Raw genomic sequence first — 21,161 nt, 5'->3', positions numbered from 1 at the left:
AGGAACGGACCCTTCAGCCACAGCCAATTAAATTAAAATTCAAATGGGCAGCCTAACTAACCCCTTCTGCCTACACAACATCCATTTCTTCCATTTTCCTCACATTCGTATGCCTATCTAAATGTCTCTTAAATATCCCTAATGTATCTGCCTCTACCACCACCCAGACAGTCCATTCCAGGCGCCCACCACTCTATGTGTGAAAATAAAAAAAACTTGCTCTCCACAGCTCCTTTGAAGTTAGCCCCTCTCATTTTAAATGTACACCCTGATATTACACATTTCAATTCTGGGAAAAGAATACTGTCTACTCTATCTATGCTTCTCATAATCTTATTAACCTCTATCAGATCTCCCCTCAGCCTCCAGAGAAAGCGATCCGTTTGTTCAACTTCTATTAGATATTTTCCAGTTTTTGCGATATTTATTGTTTGTGTGAATAGCTTTTCTCATCAAAATCAGAATCAGGTTTATTATCACTGGCATGTGATGTGAAATTTAACTTAGCAGCAGCAGTTCAATGCAATACATAATCTAGCAGAGAGAGGGAGAGAGAAAGAAATAAAACATAATAAATAAACAAGTAAATCAATTACGTATATTGAGTTGATTATTAAAAATGGGCAGAAACAGAAATACTGTATATTAAAAAGATGAGGTAGTGTCCAAAGCTTCAAAGTCCATTTAGGAATCGGATGGCAGAGGGGAAGAAGCTGTTCATGAATCACTGAGTGTGTGCCTTCAGGCTTCTGTATCTCCTACCTGATGGTTGCAGTGAGAAAAGTGCATGCCCTGGATGCTGGAGGTCTTTACTAATGGGCGCTGCCTTTCTGAGACACCGCTTCCTAAAGATGTCCTGGGTCCTTTGTAGGCTAGTGCCCAAGATGGAGCTGACTAGATTTATAACCTTCTGCAGCTTCTTTCGGTCCTGTGCAGTAGCCCCTCCACACCAGACAGTGATGCAGCCTGTCAGAATGCTATGTAAATAGTTGTTATACTGTATTGTTTAGGGAATAATGACATGAAAAAAATTCTGTACATGTTCAGTGCAGACACAACCATCGTAGCTTTTCTGGGAACGTTGATGCTGACTCGGCATCAGCCAATGCTGATTCTCCCGTGATCTTTAAGTTCTTGAGGCTGTAGCACTTTACATAGCTAGCCAGCTATCTCTTACTAGCCTTAAACTCCTTCCTCTCATTCACAACACAAGTAGCAAACATACGAGACGCAAGGTGAACATTGCTTAAACGAGTGCTGGAGAGAGACTGAGGATCTGTGAAATCTGTGAATGAGCAAGTGCAACAGGCAGTGAAGAGGGCAAATGGAATGTTGGCCTTTATTACAAGGGGAATTGAGTACAAGAGCAAGGATGTCCTTTTGCATTTGTACAGGGCCCTGGTGAGACCACACCTGGAATATTGTGTACAGTTTTGGTCTCCAGGTTTGAGGTAGGACATTCTGGCAATTGAGGAAGTGCAGCGTAGATTCACTAGGTTGATTCCTGGGATGGCAGGGCTGTCTTACGCAGAGAGATTGGAGAGATTGGGCTTGTACACACTGGATTTGAGGAGATTGAGAGGGGATCAGATTGAAATGTTTGATAATTAAAGGATTTGATAGGATTGAGGCAGGAAATATGTTCCAGATGTTGGGAGAGTCCAGTACCAGAGGGTATGGATTGAGAATAAGAGGTCAGTTATTTAAAACAGAGTTGAGGAAGAACTTCTTCTCCCAGAGAGTTGTGGAGGTGTGGAATGCACTGCCTCAGAAGACGGTGGAGGCCAATTCTCTGGATGCTTTCAAGAAGGAGCTAGATAGATATCTGATGGATAGGGGAATCAAGGGATATGGGGACAAGGCAGGGACTGGGTATTGATAGTGAATGATCAGCCATGATCTCAGAATGGCGGTGCAGACTCAAGGGGCCGAATGGTCTACTTCTGCACCTATTGTCTATTGTCTATTGAAATGGCAGGAATCTACAGCAGGGTGTGCCTGCACATCACTTCATTGGCGTGGATTCAGCAAATCTGTTTTACATTCTGACTTATGGTCGTAGGTCTTTCTCATTGATTTGCTTTACAGTGGGTTTTCATTTGGATTAATATTGATGTAATTGTTGATGGACTTGATGTTCCAGACATGGATTTTTCCTCTCCAACATTAGGTTTCTGATGGCCCTTGAGCAGTAACTTCATATACCTTCATTCTGCATTGTTTATTTTTAGACCAAAAAACATAGGAGCAGAATTAGGCCATTTGGCCCATCAAGTCTGCTCTGCCATTCAATGGCTGATCTTTTTCTTACCTCTCTTCAGCCCCACTCCCCGACCTTCTCCCTGTAACCTTTGATGCATTGACCAAATAAGAACCTATCAATCTCTGCCATAAATACACCCAATGACCTGGCCTCCCCAGCTGCCTGTGATAATAAATTCCACAAATTCACCACCCTCTGGCTGAAGAAGTTTCTCTACATATCTATTTTAAATGGACATCCTTCTTTCCTGCAGCTGTGCCCTCTTGTCCTAGACTCCCCAACCATGGAAAACATCCTTTCCACATCTACTCTGTCTAGACCTTTCAACATTTGAAAGGTTTCAATGAGATCCCCCAAAGGTTTCAATGAAATCACAATATTTGTGATTTATTATAATTTCATGTCTTTGCACAGTTGGCAGAGAGTGGTGAAAGTGTGGAATTTATTGTCACTGACAGCAGTGTAGGCCAAGTCAGTTGGTATTTTAAAGCAGAGGTAGATAGATTTTTGATTAGTCATGGTGTCAAAGATTACTAGGAGAAAGGAGGAGAATGGCCTAATTCTCCTCCAATGTCTTATGGTCTTGTGGTCTAAAACAACCAGTTTCACGTCATTGTTAATTAATGATAATAAATCTGATTGTCATTCTTCCTTAGAATGTCTCAGTTTCCTGAATTTTAATCCATTTAGTTTTAATCAGTGTGTATCAGATATTTATTTCCTTTGCTAAATGTATACGGTATAGTTCATTCCAACTTTGATATTTTACATTAATTCCTTTCTCATTAGACCATTTGGAAGTGTATAAAATGCTGAGGGCCATAGACAGGGTAAATGCACACATTTTTTCCAGGACAATGGGTATCACAAACCTCAGGGCCTCTGTTTACAGAAACAGGAGAAAGGAAAGGGACTTGAGGGTCGGCAGCTGCGTACCAAAGATAGTGCATGTCTGGAGTGAGCACCACTCACTTTCAATCCCATTTCATCTGAGAGGGCATCAGCTGTGGAAATCTGAAGTAGCTGATGGACTACCTCACTGGTTCTCAGTTTGGGTCATGTGGCCTCTCAGGGGGCCATGCTGGATTTCATAGGGGCCACAGGAGTTTCTGAATGGGCCAGGGTAAATTTACTGTTTTAATGTAAGATTACTGGATTACATAAAAAAGAAATGAATACATGTAATTTAGTTAGAACCCTGAATGAAATGAATGAGAAAACATGTTAGATGATGTAAATGGGGTAGCAAGACAGCTTAGGCCATGTGTGTGGGTGGGGGCGGGTCCAGAACCACTATTTTTGCTTGATCATTTTACAAATCACCGTTCACACCTGCTGAGCCCGACTCTACATCCACTCCCAAATCACAAACTGCAGATCAGGTGCGGCTGTTTGCAACCATAAACACAAACAATTCTACAGATGCTGAAAGTCCAGTGCAACACACACAAAATGCTGGAGGAACTCAACAGGTCAGGCAGCATCCATAGAAGTGACTAAATAGTCGACAATTCAGGTCAAGACCCTGCATCAGAACTGGAAAGGAAGAAAGATGACAGCTCTGCATTCAATAACTGTAATCCCCTCAAAACTAATCAATAAGCTTCAAGACATTGGTCTCAGTACCTCCTTGTGCAATTGGATTCTCGATTTCCTCCCCTGCAGTCCCTAGTCAGTTTGGATTGGCAACAACATCTCCTCCACAATCTCCATCAGCACAGGTGCACCAGAAGGCTGTGTGCTTAGACCCCAGCTCTACTCAGCTTACAGTTATGACTGAGAGGCTAAGCAGAGCTCCAATGCCATATTCAAGTTTGCTGAAGCCTTCACCGTTGGAGGCCAAATCAAAGGTGGTGACAAATCAGCATATAGAAGGGAGATTGAAAATCTGACTGAGTGGTGCTGTAACATCAATGTCTTAGACAAGTCAAGTCAAGTAGCTTTTTATTGTCATTTCAACCATAACTGCTGGTACAGTACACAGTAAAAATGAAACAACGTTCCTCCAGGACCATGGTGCTACATGAAACAACACTAAACTACACTAGACTATGTGAAACAATACAGAACTACATTAGACTTCAGGCCCACATGGGACTGCATGAAGTGCACAAGACAGTACAATAATTAATAAACAAGACTATAGGCACAGTAAAGGGCATTGTCAGCAAGACCAAGGAGCTGATTATGGACCTCAGAAGGAGGAACTGGTCCATGAATTATTCCTCATCGGAGGATCAGAGATGGAGAGGTTCAGCAACTTTAAATTCCTCATTATTATCGTTTCCGAGGACCTGTCTGGGCCCAACATATAAGTGCCATTACAAAGAAAGCATAGCAGTGCCCCTACTTCCTTAGAAGTTTGTGGAGATTCTGCATGACATCTAACTTTGACAAACTTCTGCTGATGTGTAGTGGAGAGTATATACTGACTGTCTGCATCACAGCTGGTATGAAAACACCAATGCTCTTGAATCCTACAAGAAGTAATGGATGTAGCCCAGTACCCTCCCTATCACTGAGCACATCTACACAGAGTATTCTCGCAGGAAAGCTGCACCTATCATCCAGAGACCCCCACCTCCCAGGTCATGCTCTCTTTTCATTGCTGCCAGCAGGAAAGTGGTACAGGAGCCTCAAGACTCACACCACCAGCTTCAGGAACTGCTGTTACCCCTCAACCATCCGGCTCTTTAACCAAAGGGGTTAACCACTCAATTTCACTCACCCCATCACTGAACTGTTCTCACAACCTATGGACTCACTTTCAAGGTCTCTTTATCTCTTGTTCTTGCCATTTATTGCTTATGATGATGATGATTATTTTTGTACTTGCACAGTTTGTTGTTGTTTGCACACAGGCTCTATGCCCAAGTTATGTGATCTTTCATTGATTCTATTATGGTTATTAGATTTATTGAGTGTGCCCACAAGAAAATGCATCTCAGGGTTGTATATAGTGACATTTATGTACTTTGATAATAAATTTACTTTGAATTTTGAAGATGCCAGAATAAAAATGAGATGGAAGGGAAGGAGGACAAGATGGAAGGTGATAGGTGAAGCCAGGAGAGTGGGAAAGGTAAAGGGCTGGACAAGAATGAATCAGATAGGAGAGGATTGTGGGCCATGTGAGAAAGGGAAGGGTGATGGGATAGGCAGGTGAGAGGCCAGAGTGCAGAGGGGGAGGGAAGAATTTTTTTACTGGAAGGAGAAATTAATATTCATGTTATCAGGTTGAAGGTTACTCAAATGGAATTTAAGGTGTTGCTCCTTCACCCTGAGGATGGCCTTATTCTGGCATTAGAACCGTCTTGGTGTTGTGCAAAGAGGTGATCTTCAATTATGTCGAACCAGATATGGTTGCAACCAGATATTCAAAAACTCACTAGTTTGTGTCAGTTGCAAGGATTTCACTATATACCCAACGTATCAGTTTTTCATTGCTGGCTGGAAGAATATATATATATCCTATTCAGGGCCTTGAAATCATTATATTTTTCATATAAAACTGTAACATGTTTAACATAATACCTATAACCTGTTAAGACATAAATATTGACTGTATATTAGAATAATAAGTACAGATGAACAAACTAAACTTTAGTAACTAACAGAGACTAAGGAGGGTGAGTATCACAGAGGAAAATGAAAATCACAAGTGGGTCATGAATAGGAAACTGTTGAAAACCACTGACCAGCTCACAAAACAGACTAGAAATAATCTCCGTGGTGGGGAGCCTAGGACAATAGAGCGTAGCCTCAAGATAGAGGGGGGCGTCCATTTAAAACAGAGATGTGGAGAAATTTCTTTAGCCAGAGGGTGGTGAATTTGTGGAATTTATTACCACAGGCAGGATCACCAGAGGATCTGCCCACTGTTTGTGATATTTACCAGGAGCATTACAGACAAAGGGCCTGAAGCATTGTTGAAGATCTCTACCATCTACCCCACAGTCTCGTTGACTCACTACCATGAAGAAGGGATATAGGAACTTTTAGGACTAGGACTGCCAGACTGGGTAACAGCTTCTTTCCTCAGGCTGTGAGACGAATGAACACCCTGCCACCACCGAGGTCTTGTTACTAGGACAGAGAGCTGTTTATTTTAACAGTTTGATCAGGAGTGAAGAATAGTTCTCGGGAGTGACTGTAGAGGGCAATTCTGGATCTGCAGTAGGGACATGGGAACAGCAGGGGTGCGGCCGCTTGGGTAGTAGGATCCTTCCTGGCTGCTCCGTGAATCAGTGTCTCCAGTCGTCTCTGTCACAAGCTGCCACTCTTTAACCTTGATATTTTCCTGACAGAGCTGCTGCTTCAAATGTTGATAGGGTGGATGTGGAGAGGATGTTTCCTTTGGTGGGGAAACCAGAACTAGAGGGTACAACCTCAAAATTGAGGGGCGAGCCTTTAGAACACAAGTAAGGAGGAATTATTTTAGCCAGAGAGTAGTGAATCTGTGGAATGCTCTGCCACAGACTGTAGTGGGGCTAAGTCCATGAGTATATTTAAGGCAGAAGTTGATCATTTCCAGATTGGTCAGGACATCAAAGGATATGGTGAGAATGCAAGTGTATGGGGTTGAGTGGGATCCAGGATCAGTCATGATGGAATGGCAGAACAGACTCGATGGGCTGAATGGCTTAATACTGCTTCTGTGTCTTATGGTCTTAAGTTGGTCTTTGTACCTTTTGCACGGGGCACCACAATCTCTCTTGCCCTGAGAGAGTTTCCTGTAGAGTACTGCTTTCGTTCACTTGGATTTGTCTATGCAAGACACGTGGCCTGGCCAGTGGAGCTGCCTGAACAGCAAAGTGGCTTCAGTGTTTGGAGGTTGAGCCTTCGCCAGGACCTCGTTGTTGGAGACACGATCCTGCCAGCTGATACCCATGATGGAGCGGAGGCTGCGCTGATGGAAGTGCTTCAGCCACTGGATTTGCTTGCGGTACAAGACCCAGGCTTCGGAGGCCATCAGCAGTGTTGTGACGACGTCAGCCCTGTACTCCTGGATTTTTGTGGACAGATGTAACTGGTGATTCTTCCACACATGCTTCTGGAGGCTCCTGAAGGCACTGCTGGCTCTGGCAAGTCAATTGTCAATGTCCTTTACTACCATAGCACCATTGGAGAAGATGCTGCCCAGGTGGGTGAACTGCTCAACTGTGGTGAGAAGGTGAGGAGGGTTATAAATGCCACGAAGGGACTTCTGATGGAGGATCATCGTTTTCTTCAGATTGTTGACCAAAAGCCCTGGCAAACTGAATAACTGCAGCCTGTAGCACATCCTGTGTATGCATGAGAAGAGCACAGTTGTCTGCATATAGTAGCTCGAGAATGGGCTCTTGCATGGTTTTTGTTCGGGCAAGAAGGCGGTGGAGCTTGCAGATATTTCTGTCAGTGTGGAACTGAATGTAGATGCTCTCTGAGGTGTCTCTTTTGCTTCCTGTAGCATCATGCTGAAAAAAATAGCAAAGAGCGTTGATGTAAAAACACAGCCCTGTTTCACACTGGTACTGGACCCTGGTCAGATCCCACTTGTAGTACTGTGCCCAGTTCTGGTCAACTCACTACTGGAAGGATGTGGAAACTATCGAGAGGGTGCAGAGGAGAATTACAAGGATGTTGCCTGGATTGGGGAGCATGTCTTATGAGAATAGGTTGAGTGAACTTGGCCTTTTCTCCTTGGAGAGACAGAGGATGAGAGGTGACCTGATAGAGGTGTATAAGATGATGAGAGGCATTGATTGTGTGGATAGTCAGAGGCTTTTTCCCAGGGCTGAAATGGTTGCCGCAAGAGGACACAGGTTTAAGGTGCTGGGGAGTAGGTACAGAGGAAATGTCAGGGGTAAGTTTTATACTCAGAGAGGTGAGTGCGTGGAATGGGCTGCGGGCAACGGTGGTGGAGGTGGATACGATAGGGTCTTTTAAGAGACTTTTAGATAGGTACATGGAGTTTAGAAAGATAGAGGGCTATGGGTAAGCCTAGTAATTTCTAAGGTAGGGACATGTTCGACACAGCTTTGTGGGCTGAAGGGCCTGTATTGTGCTGTAGATTTTTTGTGTTTCTATGTACTGATAGGGAATGGGTCAGACAGGTTGCTGTTGTGTTTAACCTGACCGTTTTGACCTTCATGGAGCTGCTGAAGGATGGTGAGCTTTGACAGAATCTTCCAGTGTGGCTGACTGTAGCAAAGGCCTTGGTCAGGTTAATGAACAGAACATGCAGACCTATGTTCACGACACTCCCCCTGTATCTGGCACGGGACAAAGATCGTGTCTGATGTGCCTCCGTTCTCTTTGAATCTACACTGACTCTCTGTGAGGTTCCCTTCGGCAACGGGAGGATTGCCATTGCTGTTTACAGTTTACCTGTGCTGTACACTACATGCATTTTGAATTTTATATCATTGAACAATTTGCGGTAATATTTTGTTTCATGTATTTTGTTGGTGCACTGTGATCTGAAGGAACATTGTTTCATTTGGTTGTGTGTATGTATATATATATATATATATATACACACACACCATCAGATTATAATAAACTTGAATTTGAACTCTGTGAATAACCATGCATTTGGAGCATCTATGAAAGCTGCATGAGACTGAAGATTAAAAAAAGGTACATTTCAATACTGTTTGGATGTTTACTTTGTTAATCTATCACCTTTGAATAAGTGTAATAAAGCTGATCAAGAATTTTGCAGATTTGTTGTATTCTGAACCTGTCTCACGTAAATCAAATTTAAACTGAATGGTAATTTTGTAATGTGTTTTTGTTGATTTATCGCTTGTATTTCCCTTTTAATTAAATGTGTCTTACTCCTTGTTTCTTCCATTATCTTGCTTTAGAGCCTTTTGGAGCCATTTTCTAAATTACTGAGCTTTGTGATTCAGAATGGAGTCTTCACCCTTGCATACCTTGTTGAGCTGTGTGGATTGTGTTATCGAGCATTCAATAAGGTAAAATCTTCACTTTGCTTTAGGATTTTAGTGTTGAATAAATTGAAATCTTTTTAAGGCCACCTTATAAATAATGTCACTTCATTGTGAATGCATTGGCATGTTTCAGATGTATGGCTGTTATAATCAGGATCAGGTTTAATATCATCAGCATATGTCATGAAATTTGTTAACTTTGCAGCAGCTGTACAATGCAATACTTGATAATTATAGAAAAAGTGAATTGTAGTAATTCTATATATGTATATTAAATCGTTAAAATAAGTAGTGGAAGAACAGAAATTTAAAAAATAGTATTGAGGTAGTGATCACGGCTTCAATGCCCATTTAGAAATCAGATGGCAGAGGGGAGGAAGCTGTTCCTGTATCACTGAGTGTGTGCTCTCTGGCTTCTGTACCTCCTACTTGATGGTAACAGTGAGAAAATGGCATGTTCTGGGTAATAGGGTCCTTAATGATGGACACTGCCTTTCTGAGACACCACTCCTTTGAGATGTCTTGGATACTGTGAAGGCTAGTACCCAAAATGGAGGTGACTAATTTTACAACTTTCTGCAGCTTACTGATCCTGTGCAGTAACCCCCCCCCCCCCCCACACCCATACCAGACAGTGATGCAGCCTTTCAGAATGCTTTCCGTACTACAAATCAAATCTCCTCAAACTCCTAATGAAATACAGCTGCTATCTTGCCTTCTTTATAGCAGTATCAATATTTTGCAACCAAGATATATGCTCAGAGATATTGATGCCCAGGGACATGAAATTGATTGCTCTCTCCACTTCTGATCCCTCTGTGAGGATTGGTTTGTGTTCCGTCATCTTACCTTTTCTGAAGTCTACAATCAGCTCTTTGATCTTAATGAAGTTGCGTGCAAGGTTGTTGCTGCGACACCACTCAACTAGTTGGTATATCTTGCTCTTGTATGCCCTCTTGTCTCTATGTGAAATCCTGCCTACAATATTTGAATCATCAGCAAATTTATAGATATTATAGATATAGGTATTTGAGCTATGACTAGCCACACAGACATGGGTGTAGAGAGAGTAGAGCAGTGGGCTAAGACACATCCCTGTGGTGCACCAGTGTTGATTGTCAGCGAGGTTGAGATGTTATTTCCAATCCGCACAGACAGTGGTTTTCCGGTTAGGAAGTCAAAGATCCAGTTGCAGAGGGAGATAGAGAGGCCCAGGTTCTATAGCTTTTCGATCAGAACTGTAGGGATGATGATGTTAAATGCCGAGCTACAGTCAATTAACAGAGTCCTGACATAGGTGTTTGTATTGTCCAGATGATCCAAGGCCGTATGGAGCCATTGAGATTGTGTCTGCCATAGACCTATTGTAGTGATAGGCAGATTGCAATGGGTCCAGGTTCTTACTGAGACAGGAGTTGATTCTAGCCATGACCAACCCCTTGAAGCATTTCATCACCATAATTATGAGTGCTACTAGATGATAATCGTTGAGGCAGCTGACACTGCTCTTCTTTGACACTGGTATAATTGTTGTCCCTTTGAAACAGGTGGGAACTTCCGATTGTAACAATGAGAGATTGTAATTGTCTTTGAATACCTTCGTCAATTAGTTGGCACAAGTTTTAAGAGCCTTACCAGGTACTCCATCGAGGCCTGCCACCTTGTGAGGGTTCACCCTCCTGAAAGAAAGCCTGACATTTGCCTCCAAGGCAGAGGTTACAGGGTCACCAGTTACGGCAGGGATTGTCATAGTTGTAGTTTTATTCTCCCTTTGGAAGTGAGCATTAAAGGCTTTGAGCACATCTGGTAGTGAAGCATCACTTCTATTCATGATGTCGGGATTTTGTTTGTAGAAAGTAATGGTCTGCAAACCCTGCCAAAGCTGATGAGCATCCGACGTCACCACCCATCTCTCTCGGAATTGTTTCTTGGCTCTTGAAAGAGCATTTTGCAACTTTAAACAACTCATTTCAAGATAATTTCCACCAACTTCAGATTCAGATTCAGTTTATTGTCATTTAGAAACCACAAATGCAATGCAGTTAAAACATGAGACAACGTTCCCCCGGAATGATATCACAAAAGCATATGACAAAACAGACTACATCAGAAAATCCACATAACGTTTGGCAATCCCCAATCCAGAGTCCAGAATGGCTGGTGTGTATTAATATCACGTTACCATCTCGCGCGTTCCCAGGAAAGGAGCTCCAAATTCACCAGATAAAAACAAGACCAAAAACTAAAGCTACAAGACCTGTACAAAACCCCATAATTACAATGTATAGTTACAACAGTGCAAACAATAGCATACTTGATTAAAAATGAGACTATGGGCACAGTAAAAATAGTCCAAGATGTTAAAGGACTATAAGTTCAAAAGAAATCACCACAGTTTCCACAAGTCCCCAGGGTCCCGACAGACTCGCCATCTCACGCTGGCAGCAGAAGGGAGTACCCCTACTATGGACTTCCACAGTGCCGCTGACTCAGCCTCGCAGACACAGCACAAACGGAAAGCAACCTGAGTCAGTCCGAGTCCGTTGAACCTCCGAGCCGACGACCATCCCCTCCGGCACAGCTTCTCCGAGCACCATTCTCTGCCGAGCGTATTAAGACGGCCCCGCCAACGGCCATCGGTAACGCGACCAAGGATTGGGGGCCTGTTCTTCCCAGCAGAATCCCGGACCTCACAGCAGCAGCAGCAACGAAGAAAGTCTTCCTGGAATTTCCCAATGTTTTAACGTGCTTCCACATCCGTTTTCAATCGGTTATGATTGCGCATGGCACCCCACTTCACAAATGACAGATAATCAGTTCCGGAGTGGCTGTTGCAAGCTGTGTTGCGCCGCCATCTTGGATCAGGAGACTTGCAATTATTTTTCCAGTTTTTCTGAAGTGGACCATCTCATGGCCCAGAACATAGAACACAGGATAGTACAGCACAGGAATAGGTCCTTTGGCCCTCAATGAACCAATTAAATTAGCAATCAAGTGGCTAGCTAAACTAATCCCTTTGCCTTCACAATATCCATTTCCTTCCATTTTCTTCACATTCATGTGCCTATCAAAACGTCTCTTAAGAGTCCCTAATGTATCTGCCTCTACCAGCACTCCAGACAGTGCATTCCAGGCATACACCACTCTCTGTGGAAAAAAAGACTTGACCCTCACACCTCCTTTGAGATTTCCTTCCGCACATGCCCTCTGGTATTAGGGCATTAGATATTTCAACCTTGGGAAAAAGATGTTGTCTGTCGACTCTATCTGTGCCTCTCATAATCTTATAAACCTCCATCAGATCTCTCCTCAGCCTCCCCTGCTTCAGAGAAAACAACCCAGGTTTGTCCAACCTCTTGTTGTATCATAAACCTTGTAATCCAGGCAGCATCCTGGTAAACATTTCTGCAGCTTCTGCAAAATCTGACATCTTTCCTATAATGGGATGACCAGAACTGTATGCAATACTCTAGATGTGGCTGTTATGTTTTTTGTAGCTTCAAAACATTAAACTAGTTCAAAGGAAGACGGGGGAGTCCAAAATATGAGTCTTACTTTGTGTTTACCCATAATGAATTATTGAAATGAACAAGAATGCTTAATCAAACAATATATCCACCAGATTGTAGGTCAAGTATGATGGCAGAATATAGCATTAATGGTAAGACTCTTGGCAGTGTGGAGGATCAGAGGGATCTTGGGGTCTAAGTCCATAGGACACTCAAAGCTGCTAAGCAGGTTGACTCTGTGGTTAAGAAGGCATTGGCCTTCATCAATCGTGGAATTGAATTTAGGAGCTGAAAGGTAAGTTGCAGCTTTATAGGACCCTGGTCAGACCCCACTTGGAGTACTGTGCTCAGTTCTGGTTGCCTCACTACAGGAAGGATGTGGAAACCATCAGACCCACCCAGCACCAAAACCTGAAGCACAGGCCTCCAGTCAGAGAGGCAGCAATCTACTACCATAACTTTCACCACCTCCAATGGGATCCCACCACCAAGCACATGTTGCACTCCCCCCACTTTCCGCTTTCCTCAAGAATCACTCCCTATGTGACTCCCTTCTCCATTTATCCCTCTCCACTGATCTCCCTCCTTGCAAGTGGAACAAGTGCTATACTTGCCCCTACACCTCCTCCCTCACTACCATTCAGGGCCCCTACAGTTCTTCCTTAATTGCTCATCACCTCCCTCTGGTGCTCCATCCCCTTCCCTTTCTTCCATGGTCATCTACCCTCTCCTATCAGATTTCCCCTTCTCCAGCTCTTTATCTCTAAAGAGCTTCCCTGCCCTCCCCACTTCCCTCTTACTCTAACTGCTCATTCTTTTTTCCAGTCCTGATGAAAGGTCTCATCCCAAAACATCGACTTCTCACATTTTTCCATAGACGCTGCCTGACCAGTTGAGTTTGTGTGTTGTTTGGATTTCCAGCAACTGCAGATTTTCCTTAGTTTGACCTACTGCCGCTCTTTTACTTCTCCCACAAAGCCAATGTCTAATTTAATTTACTACCTCATTTTGCACGCTGAGCGACTCCTTGACCAATCTCCCATGCAGGGCCTTGTCAAATACTTCACTAGTCTATGTGGACAACATCCACTGCCTCATCTGGATCCACTTTCCTGGTAACTTCACCATGGAAACACTCTGTAAGATTGATTAGACATAAACTAGCGCTCACAAAACCATGCTCACTATATTTAATCAGTCCATATCTATCCAAATACTTATATATCCAGTTCCTCAAAATATCTTCCACTAACTTTCCCATTACTGATATCAGGGTCACTGTCCTGGTTTATTTATAGAGCCTTTCTTGAACAGTGGAACAGCATTGGCTACCTTCCAATCCTCTGATACCTCACCTGTCACTAAGGATGATTTAAATATCTTGGCTTGTGCCATAGACATTTAAATATCTCTGCTAGGTATCCCCTTTTGGTTCAAGAGCCTGATGGTTGAGGGGTGATAACTGTTCCTGATACTGGTGGTGTGAGTCCTGAGGCTCGTGGATCACCTTCCAGACTGCAGCTGCGAAAAGAGAGTATGACCTTGATGGTGAGAGTCTGTGATGATGAATGCTGCTGTCCTGCAACAACATGCTGTGTAAGTGTGCTCAGTGGTGGCGCGGGCAGCACCTTCAATGCAATGGGACATATCCATTACTTTTTGTAGGGTTTTCCATTTAAGGGCATTGGTGTTTGCATACCAGGCTGAGATACAGCCAGTCAATAGACTCTCCATCACACGTCTTTAGAAGTTTGAGATGTCGTGCCAAATCCTTGCTAACTCCTAAGGAAGGAGAGGTGCTTTAGTATATTTACTGTAATACCATGGGCTCTTATCTTGTTAAGCAGCCTCATGCAGCACCTTGTTAAAGACTTTCTGAAAATCCAAGTAAACAACATCCAGTGACTGTCCTTGGTTTGACTTGGCTGTTATTTCCTCAAAGAATTCCAACAGGCAATATTTCCCCTTGAAGAAACCATGTTGACTTTGGCCTATTTTATCATGTGCCTCCAAGTACCTTGAAACCTCATCCTTAATATGGACTCCAACCTCTTCCCAGCTACTGAGGTCAGGCTAACTGGCCTATAACTTGTTTTCTTCTGCCTCTCTACTGTTTTAAAGAGTGGAGTAACATTTGCAATTTTCCAGTCCTCTAGAACCATTCCAGTATCTAAACATTATTGAAAGATCATTACTAATGCCTCCAGAATCTCTTCAGCTACACAAAATACTTATTAAGTTCCTTTGGTATTTCTTTGTACACCATTACTACCTCTCCAGTGTCATTTTCCAGTGGTTTGATATCCACTCTCATCTCTCTTTTACTCATTATAGATCTGAAAAGTCTTTTGGTATCCTTTTGTATATTATTGGGTAGCTTCCCTTCATATTTTGTCTTTTCTCTCCTTATGGTATTTTTTTTTAAGTTGCCTTCCGTTGGTTTTTGAAAGCTTTGATTCCTCTAACTTCCTTAAAATTGAGAAATAAACAGATGAGGGAATGAGAAGAATATTGAATTAAAGTTAATGATAGAGCAGACAGAAAAAAAACAGAATCAGAATTTGCCTCTTCAAAATCATTTGCACTGACTGTTCATGTATTGAGCACAAGAGGATGAATGGTGAACAGTAATTATTGTAATGTTGTTGAAAGTGTAATTATGTGATTAATCACTTGACTTTCTGTGGTGAGTTTAATGGAAGGTTAATGTGCAAATGTACCAATTTCCTGAAAAATCACTGCAACACAAAGGATGTGATGCAGTCAACACAAAGCTAATGGCAGAGCAGCACAGATTGGCCAGCAGCTTGTAATTAACACAATTTATTCAATCTCTCTTCCTTGTCTGTGGGTTGTTAATTGATTTCTGCACTCAAGATTTGCAGAATTGTATGGTTGGAAAAGGAGAATTTAGACAAAAAACTAACAATGTTTAGCAAAACTGCAAATACTGGAACCCAAAATTGAAGTTATGGGCACAGAAAGTGTATGGCACATGCTTGCTATAATAAAGTGCTGTGAGTAGCAGGCTAGAGAGGGAGTAGGTTGACAGTCCAGCATTCAATCCATTTTGTATTTTACCGTTGCTTCAAAACACAATGTACCACCCATCTTTCATTTCTTCCCTTTCTGTCATCTTGAGCTCAAAGCCTAAAGTAAATTTATTATCAAAGTACATGTATATCACTAGATAATACCAATAATAATAATCACTTCATTTTCTTGTGTGTATTCACAGTAAATGCAAAAAATTCACAGTAGGATCAATGAGAAAATGCAGAAAACGAAGATGGACAAACAACCAATGTGCAAAAGGCAAAAATCTGTGCAAATATGAAAAAACTCAAAATGATAACAAGAATAAGTAATATTGAGAACATGAGTTCTGGAATCCTTGAGTCACTAGGCTGAGCAATCAATTCAGTGTTGGGCTGAGTGAATTTATCCCCTATGGTTTAGCAGCCTGATGGCTGAGGGATATTAACTGTTCTTTAACCTCGTTATATCTGTCCTGAAGCTCCTGTACCTCCTTCCTGACAGCAGCAGCAAGAAGAGAGCATGGACTAGATGGTGGGGATCCTTGATGAAGGATTCAGCTTTCCTGTGACAGCGTTCGGTGTAGCTGTGCTCAATGGAAGGGAGGGCTTTTTCGTGATGGACTGGGCTGCATCCACTACTTTTTGTAGGATTTTCTGTTCATGAGCATTGGTGTTTCCATACCAGGCTGTGATGCAGCTAGTCAGCGAACACTCTACAACATATCTAGAGAACTTTGTTGAAGTTTTAGATTACATAGAATATAGAAAACCTGCAACACAATACAGGCCCTTTGGCTCACAAAGTTGTGCCGAACAACAGGTAAGGTGTCCTTACCTGAGAAATTACCTAGCTTACCCACAGCCCTCTATTTTTCTAAGCTCCATGCACCTATCCAAAAGTCTCTTAAAAGACCCTATCGTTTCTGCCTCCACCACTGGCGCTGGCAGCCCATTCCACACACTCACCACAATGAGTAAAAAAAAACAACTTACCCCTGACATCTCTTCTGTACCTACTTCCAAGCACCTTAAAACTGTGCCCTCTTGTGCTGGCCATTTCAACCTAGGAAAAAGCCTCTGACTATCCACACGATCAATGCCTCTCATCTGCTGCAAGGATGTGGCTGGGGATGAACCCAAGTGCAGGACACAGGCGCAGAGAGAGAGTCGTGAGGCATTAGCTCTGTCACGAGCAGGAACAGGTAACTGGGAGAGTCTTTACACAGAGACAAGGTTTACATAGAATATCCAAGAAATGATGTGGAGCTTAGAACTGACAGTCCAAAGGAATCAGGAAACGAGCTTTACTCACACTAGCATTGACCAACGATCTGGCAGCCCATTGCTGTGTCTCTAGGGTTTTTATCCTGCTAGATGCTTTCCTGATGGAAAGCAGAGTGCTGTAATTAATGGAGCTGGGAACAATCCAGAATCAGACAAGGGGATTAAGGCCCAATCAAGGAGATAATAGCAAGATGGGGGATTGCCAGATGGGTTAGTGACAGTACCCTCCCCTCAATGGGAATCCCCAGGTGAACCTCCAGGCTTGTCCGGATGGAAGTCCTGGATGAGGGAAGGGTCCAGGATGAAGGAGCAGGGAACCCAGGAATGCTCCTCTGGGCCGTATTCTTCCCAGTTGACCAGGTATTGGAGGCCCATGCCCCAACGGTGCACATCCAGTAGTCGCCGGACGGTGCATGCTGGATGGTTGGTGATGATTTGGGCGGGTGGAGGGCTTTTGGTCAGAAGACACAAAGGACTGATGGAAACTGGTTTTAATTGGAAAATGTGAAAAGTAGGGTGGATGTGTATAGCCTTAGATAGCTTAAGTTGGACTGCTGTGGTTTTGATGATACTTCCGACTTCGAAAGGTCCCAGGAAGCGACGGGCAAGTTTCTTAGGCTCGTTTTTGAGAGGAATGTCCTTGAACGAGAGCCACACATTCTGCCCAAGGTGATATTCGGGTGCCAGAGTCCGATGGAAATTGGCAATCTTCCCGTTACGATCGGCTGATTCGAGCAGGGCTGTGCGTGTGTGGTCCCAAACCTTGCGGCACCGATCGATATGGGCCTGAACAGATGGTACCACTATCTCCTCTTCTTGTGCAGGAAACTGTGGGCGTTGTTACCCAAGGGAGCACTCAAAGGGATATCATCCGGTGTCACTACTAACCACGCGAGGCGGTCACTCCAGGAAGACGGGTTGTTTGCTGTTACACAACGTAGCGCCGCCTCCAAATCCTGGTTGACCCATTCCGTTTACCTGTTCGTCTGAGGATGGAAGCCGGATGACAGGCTAATGGAGGCACCCAGGGCTTGGCAGAAGGACTTCCATACCTGTGAGACGAATTGGGGACCCCAATCAGACACGATATCCGCAGGAATTCCATGGAGGCGGATGACGTGGCAAATGAGATGGTCTGCAGTCTCTTGTGCCAAAGGGAGTTTAGGGAGGGCTACAAAGTGCACCATCTTAGAGAACTGGTCTACCACAGTGAGTACGGTGGTGTTTGCATGTGAAGGGGGTAGACTGGTAATGAAATCTAGGGCGATGTGTGTCCAAGGATGACCAGGGACAGGTAGGGATGAAGTAATCCAGCAGGTGGCCAGTGGGAGGCTTTTCTATGGGTGCAGACGGAACATGCAGAGACATAGGAACGGGTGTCTGCATCCATGGAAGGCCACCAAAGGTGTCTTTTCAGGAGAGACAGTGTTCAATCACTCCCAGGGTGGCAGGCGAACTGAGATGTATGCCCCCACTTGAGAACCTGGGACCTGATGGAATCGGGCACAAAAAAGCCATCGGTGGGACCACAGCCGGGGTCAGGGTCATCCCATTGGGCCTCTTACTATGGACTCAATATCCCAAGTGAGGGCTGCCACTACACAGGATGGTGGGAGGATGGTCTCTGGGCTGGAAGTGTCCTCCATGGAATTGTATTGGCGGGAAAGCGTGTCAGGTTTCCTGTTCTTGGACCCCAGCCAGTAGGTAAGAGAAAACCTGAACCGGCAATAGAATAATGCCCAACGGGCTTGACAGGAGTTCAAACGTTTGGCAGACTGGATATATCCAAGGTTCTTATGATCAGTCCAAACAATAAACGGTTGCTCCGCCCCCGCAGCCAGCGCCTCCATTCCTCCAATGCTAGCTCAACTGCCAGTAGCTTCTGGTTCCTCACGTCGTAATTCCATTCGGTGGGGGACAGACAGCGAGAAAAGAAGGCACAGGGATGAAGCTTCTCATCCGGACTTGATTGCTGGGACAGAACAGCTCCCACCCCAGAGTCGGAGGCGTCAACCTCTACAGTGAACTGGCGGGAGGGGTCCGGTTGGACCAGGATGGCAGCAGTTGTGAAACGCCTCTTCAGGCCAGTGAGTCCCAAAAAAAAGGCGTTGTAGGTGAGGTAAGTCGGGTAAGGGGCGCTGCCACCCGACTGTAATCCCTGATAAATCAATGATAAAAGTTTGCAATCCACAAAAACCACTGAAGTTGCTTGCAGGTCGTGGGTCTGGATCATTCTTCCATCGCCTGGATCTTCTCGGGGTCTGCCCTCACTTGCCCGCTCTCGATGATGTAGCCCAGGAATCTGACCGAAGGGACGTGGAACTCACACTTCTCTGCCTTCACAAGTAACTTGTTCTCCCATAGCCTCTGTAGGACTTGACGGACATGCTGAATGTATTTCTGGAGGCTGTTGAGAATATCAAGATGTCATCTAGGTAAACGAACACAAAGCAGTTAATAAAGTCCCTCAGCACATCATTGATTAGGGCTTGAAAAACGGTGGGGGCACTGGTGAGGCCAAACGGCATGACCAAGTATTCAAAGTGGCCTAATGGTGTATTAAATGCCGTCTTCCGCTCGTCTCCCTCCCTTATCCTGACTAGATGGTAGGCGCCATGAAGGTCCAACTTCAAGAAGATGGTAGCTCCCTGAAGTGGTTCAAATGCTGGGTTAATGAGGAGCAGTGGGTACTTATTTTTAACAGTTATGTTGTTGATGCCTCGCTAATCAATACAGGGGAGAAGTGACCCATCCTTTTTCTCTACAAAGAAGAAACTGGCGCCCACCGGGGAGGATGAGGGTTGAATAATGCCCACTGCGAGAGACTCACTAAAGTATTTCTCCATGGCCTCTCTCTCTAAGGTCGGGACAAGTTATATATACGACTGGTGGGTAATGGGGCCCCAGGGAGAAGGGTGACGGCACAGTCATACGGCCGGTGTGGAGGCAAGGAAAGAATCTGTTGTTTGCTGAATACCTGCGGGAACTCTGGGTAAGTCGAGGGGTTCCAAGGCAGGTGAGGTCGCAGTAGCCTCCCTAGGGGATAGATCTGACTGCAGACAGGTGGCGTGGCAAAACAAACTCCAGCTGGCTACCCTCCCAGTAGACCAGTCAATGTGGGAGTTGTGGTGGTTCAACCGAGGGTATCCTAGAATGATAGGGGCTTGAGGAGAATGGATGAGATTAAATCGTACCTCCTCTTGATGGTTTCTGGACAGAATCAAGGTCAATAGACAATAGACAATAGGTGCAGAAGTAGACCATTCGGCCCCTCGAGTCTGCACTGCCATTCTGAGATCATGGCTGATCATTCACTATCAATACCCAGTCCCTGCCTTGTCCCCATATCCCTTGATTCCCCTATCCATCAGATAACTATCCAGCTCCTTCTTGAAAGCATCCAGAGAATTGGCCTCCACTGTCTTCCGAGGCAGTGCATTCCAGACCCCCACAACTCTCTGGGAGAAGAAGTTTTTCCTTAACTCTGTCCTAAATGACCTACCCCTTATTCTCAAACCATGCCCTCTGGTACTGGACTCTCCCAACATCTGGAACATATTTCCTGCCTCAATCCTATCAAATCCTTTAATTATCTTAAACGTTTCAATCAGATCCCCTCTCAATCTCCTCAATTCCAGCGTGTACAAGCCCAATCTCTCCAATCTCTCTGCATAAGACAGCCCTGCCATCCCAGGAATTAACCTCGTGAATCTACGCTGCACTTCCTCTACAGCCAGGATGTCCTTCCTTAAGCCTGGAGACCAAAACTGTACACAATATTCCAGGTGTGGTCTCACCAGGGCTCTGTACAAATGCAAAAGGACATCCTTGCTCTTGTCAAGGTCAGCGGTGACATACAGTGGGTGACCCGAGCCAGAAGTTTTCTGTCCAATGCCCGGGCCTCCAGAGAGGTACTTAATGGTTCATGAGGTATTCCAGCCCTGGAGGCTATGTCCTCGTCCAGCAGATTTCCCTCGACACCGGAATCCACCAAGGCGGATAGGGACAGGGACTGTTGTTGATAGGTCATGGTAGCTGGGATCTGCATCTGGGTTTGGGGAACTGAAGGGAGTATCGTCTGACTCACCAGACCAGTAGGAGCAGGAGCTCTGTGAGGAACAGAAGGGAG

At 44.4% G+C, this 21,161-nt stretch overlaps 1 protein-coding gene across 1 annotated transcript in view; it reads left to right on the top strand.

The window, feature by feature from the left end:
- LOC132390105 (protein unc-79 homolog) overlaps window positions 1-21,161 on the top strand; it is a 625,175-nt gene that overhangs the window by 303,767 nt on the left and 300,247 nt on the right. The window contains exon 40 of the mRNA XM_059962702.1: window positions 9,115-9,225. Coding sequence (XP_059818685.1) covers window positions 9,115-9,225 — 111 coding nt within the window. The remainder of the gene's footprint in view (window positions 1-9,114; window positions 9,226-21,161) is intronic.

Source organism: Hypanus sabinus, chromosome 2, assembly GCF_030144855.1.
Source record: "Hypanus sabinus isolate sHypSab1 chromosome 2, sHypSab1.hap1, whole genome shotgun sequence".
NCBI lineage: Eukaryota > Metazoa > Chordata > Chondrichthyes > Myliobatiformes > Dasyatidae > Hypanus > Hypanus sabinus.
The sequence above is the reverse complement of the archived record's forward strand: the minus strand, read 5'-3'. Positions and strand labels throughout refer to the sequence as shown.